The following is a 3,836-nucleotide window of genomic DNA, read 5'->3' on the forward strand; positions in this document are numbered from 1 at the left end:
AAAGTTAGTGACAGACCTTTAGATGATGATGATCTCCCTACACTTAAAAAAATAGTTAGGATATTAATTGATGGATCCCATTCAAATTGTCCAGATGCTTTAGGATTTACTGTTGAAGGATTGGCTTTGGTTAGTGAAAAAGGGTGTAGTAGAAAACTTTTAATTTTGAATCAAAATTGTATGTTAAAGAGGTTTCATGAAGCGATTTCTCAAAAAGCTGCAAATCAAAATCAAGATGGTCAAATGTGGATACTTCAATTGCTTATGGATTTTCAACAATCACAAAAAACTTCTTATTGTTTAAAGAAATTCAATCAGAAGAAGATCAAGTCACTGAAATATTACGTACATTAGCAACTCATCAGAACCAATCTAAACAAAACAAAATAGATGAAATTGATCCAGATGATTTGTTTGTAATAGAAGATGAAGAAGTTTATTGGATCTCTAATTTGATCTTTAAAAATCATGTCTCAATGGAATTAGTGGGAAAAATCAGTAAATCTGGAAGTCACAAAGTTTGTAGATTGACTGGTACAATTTCATTAAATTTGTTTGAAATACATTGACCAAGACTGATAATCAAGGCAGCTGAATTGATTCAGGTCAATTCATTCTTTGTAGGAGAGAATGATGTTTGCACATACATGAGTTGTAAAGCGCAAGAGCAATCTTAGTCATATCAAATAACAAAATGAAGATCTATTTTTTTGCATTTACTTTCAATTTACTTTACTTGCCTTCAGTGTGAACAACATAGGGGTTGAGTTTCATGTTGAAAAAGTGTGACATGACTTGGTGAGAACACAGTGTCCCTGAGGGGTTTTGTGTTGGTAAAAATGTTCCAGTAAATGGGAGTCCATGAGACACAAATTCAAAAATTTAGAGTCCATGTGTGAAGATCAAGGAGTTGTCAAGGGAGATGTTATCACAAGACAAAGCAAACATATGAAAGGTAATCATGTGGCTACTGCTTTAAGGGCTGTAAGATCAGTCATACAAGCTGACCATGTATGGCATCTGTGTGGTTTGTTGCAATGTACTGAAGATCAGGAAGTGTTTGAGTGGTAGAGCAAGAGCTGTGCGGCGCCCGCCGCTGATTGGGCTAGTCATCTTTGTCAACGAATGAATTGACCGAGGGTATATGTCCCGCCTTGTGTGGGTAGGAGAGTTCTTTCAGCAAACGGTCTGCGTTGTTGGGATATTTGTTTTCATTTGTTGCTGTCCAGTCTTCTGCACGTGGGGCCAGGATTTTTGAGATGTGAGTCAATCTTCTTTTTCCTCTCCGTTGAAGGGTCTGCTTTTAGAAAGGACAAGTCGTTGATCATTCTCAATGATCCGTCGTTATTCGTCACGCTCCCCATAAGTTTCAAGCGAAAGAAGCCCCATTTTTCGTATACTTCTTCATGACTGAATGGGCCGAATACGCGCCCAGCTTCTTTTTCTTTATATAAGTTGTTCATGATCTTTTCTTTCACTGCTAGAGCTGACTTGTGGTTATCCGGGGTATACCACCTTAGGTTTCCTATTTGGTGATCGGGAATTCCCTGGTGAAACCCTGTTTTCAGAGCTTCCAGCACGTGGCTCCATTTCTCCAATACTTTACACTCCTTCATGAGCTCCTCCCACTCTTCTAGCTTCATGTCACATGTAGCTTCAGAGGGCCATCTGCAATTGGTTTGTGGCGCAATTTCCACGTTTTCGATTACCACAGGCTCATGAGTTTGGATTCTAATCACATCAATTCAGGGGGGGGCAGACGACACATTGGAATCAGTTATCACATGTGTACTTCCTCTCATCTAGGAAACATGACAATCAGGATCTATTAACAACTCGTGGTATATAGCGACATGGGATCAAAATGACATAAACTCAAATGCAAGTAGGACGATGCATTTTGAACTCTGGAGTTCGTAATTATATAGGATTGTGTATACAAAGTTCTATTCAAGTGCTGTAGGTCTTTTAACAAAATCATTTTATCCACTCTATTCGGTACTTACTTATTTCCACCTGCAGGTCCTTTTCCTTTTTCTGCGCTACCTCCACCACCACCCGGTACCTGCGCTCCTTCTATCAACAACTGCTTAGGTGGCACGAAACTACCAGGGCCGATTGCCGGCCTTCCACGTGACCATTGCAGTTGACCGCCACCTCCGTTCTGTCTGTGTTGATTGGAGGTATGGAAGTCGGTGAAATGGATAGGGAATGATCTTTGTGCTCCGTTAACGTGACCTCCTCTTGAATGATGATTATTAGGTCTACCTCCTCTTCTATTGCGTGAAGGACCTGCCTGGGCTGTGTAATTGTCGCGGTACGAAGTAGACGGGAGGGGGTTTAGGGCTGAGATGAGTCTTCCACCGGTACCTTCAAGTTTCAATTCATTTATGGTATTCAACCCATCCCAGGAGTTATACTCAGGATATATCTGACCATCTATTGGGCTTTGATTTTGAAGAGCGTATCCTAGTGCGTACGGGTTATCGTCAAAAACATCATCTTTCACAAACTCTGAGTCTCTAATCGCCTGTTTCACCAACAACTCGTTTCTAGTACCCACATCGGACATTTTACCGTCCGCTAATCGGTGCTCCCAGATGTTCTGTTGTTGAGCCATGTCATACCTAAAGGCTGGCATCCATCTTCCCTGGTTCTCCATTTGGATTTCTAGCACAATTGCTTTGTGAAGCACAAGTCTTGGAGCGATCGGGTAGGATAGTTGACTAGGGAGTTTGTTGTATATGGTCCTGTGGTATTGGACCATCAAGTCGAATTGCTTTGACCATTCTGCGCTGGAGAGTCTCCATTCACTCAGGACCGGGAGACCGGGGTACGTAATCACATCTGAGGAACAACTAGCTATCTTTGTCTTCTTGGTACTCATGTGAGCCTTATCTAACAATAGCCAATTCACATTAAAGATTGAAACTGGCACATGTCGGTTTTTATTGGTCATGAACTTATCAAAGTAGTCGGATAGACGAGGCATTGTATGTGACAAGGTTGTACCCTCTTCAAACGTGGTGCTCACCTCTTCTTTTTTCTTTTTTGGCTTTCTTCGCAGGAGGATGATCATCTTTGCTGTCCACTTCGTTCTCGTCTGGACTATCCTCTTCGTACAATTTTGGGTCTCTCTCATTTGTCTCGTTTCGCTTACACCATGTTGAGTAAGACTTTTCTAACATCTCAAGCTTTGTGGTTTTCCCCTTCACGAATGCTGATTTGATGCTATGAATCCATTTTCCGTGAGCTAGACAGATCTCCGGGCTCTCTGCATCTTCAACGTCGGCGTCTGGTTCTGATTCATAACAGGTAAACATCAGGTCATGGTAAGTATATATTCTTTAGCACTACAGCCCTTTGACTTTATACATCTTCATCAGATCTAACTGGAATCACTACGGAATTGTACCGGAATCAAGCAAAGAATATCTCTTCAGAATTCAACCGGAATCAAGCCTTTGGAGTTCAACCGGAATTAAGCAAGATGTATCCTTTGGATTTCAACCGGAATCAAGCAAGACGTATCCTTCGGATTTTAACCGGAATTAACCAGGACTATTCTTTGGATTTTAACCAGATTCTAGCATCTTCATAAATCACAGGGAAAATTAAGGAATTCACACAGCATTATACTCACGTAGTCCTATGAGAGCACCGCCGACATCTCCATCTCTAGGTGGATCATCATCATTTCCAGTACCTTGTGCCTTGTTTCCACCGTGATTTTGGTTCGAGAGGGTTCCTTGGTCGGTAATCTGATTACTCGAGTGAGTCTTGTTGCCTTGTGAAATGTGGGACGGATTCTCATCTTGACCTTGGATATTTTCATC

At 41.4% G+C, this 3,836-nt stretch overlaps 1 protein-coding gene across 1 annotated transcript; it reads right to left on the bottom strand.

Annotated features, from left to right (window-relative positions):
- Positions 1–2,002: 2,002 nt before the first annotated feature.
- MELLADRAFT_95190 (uncharacterized protein) lies at positions 2,003–2,992 on the bottom strand (the record flags this gene model as incomplete). Its single annotated transcript, XM_007406959.1, has 1 exon — positions 2,003–2,992. One exon carries the CDS (start codon positions 2,990–2,992, stop codon positions 2,003–2,005), a length of 990 nt encoding a protein of 329 aa, XP_007407021.1.
- Positions 2,993–3,836: the final 844 nt, after the last annotated feature.

The sequence above is a fragment of the Melampsora larici-populina genome, assembly GCF_000204055.1.
Source record: "Melampsora larici-populina 98AG31 unplaced genomic scaffold MELLAscaffold_7, whole genome shotgun sequence".
Lineage (NCBI taxonomy): Eukaryota > Fungi > Basidiomycota > Pucciniomycetes > Pucciniales > Melampsoraceae > Melampsora > Melampsora laricis-populina.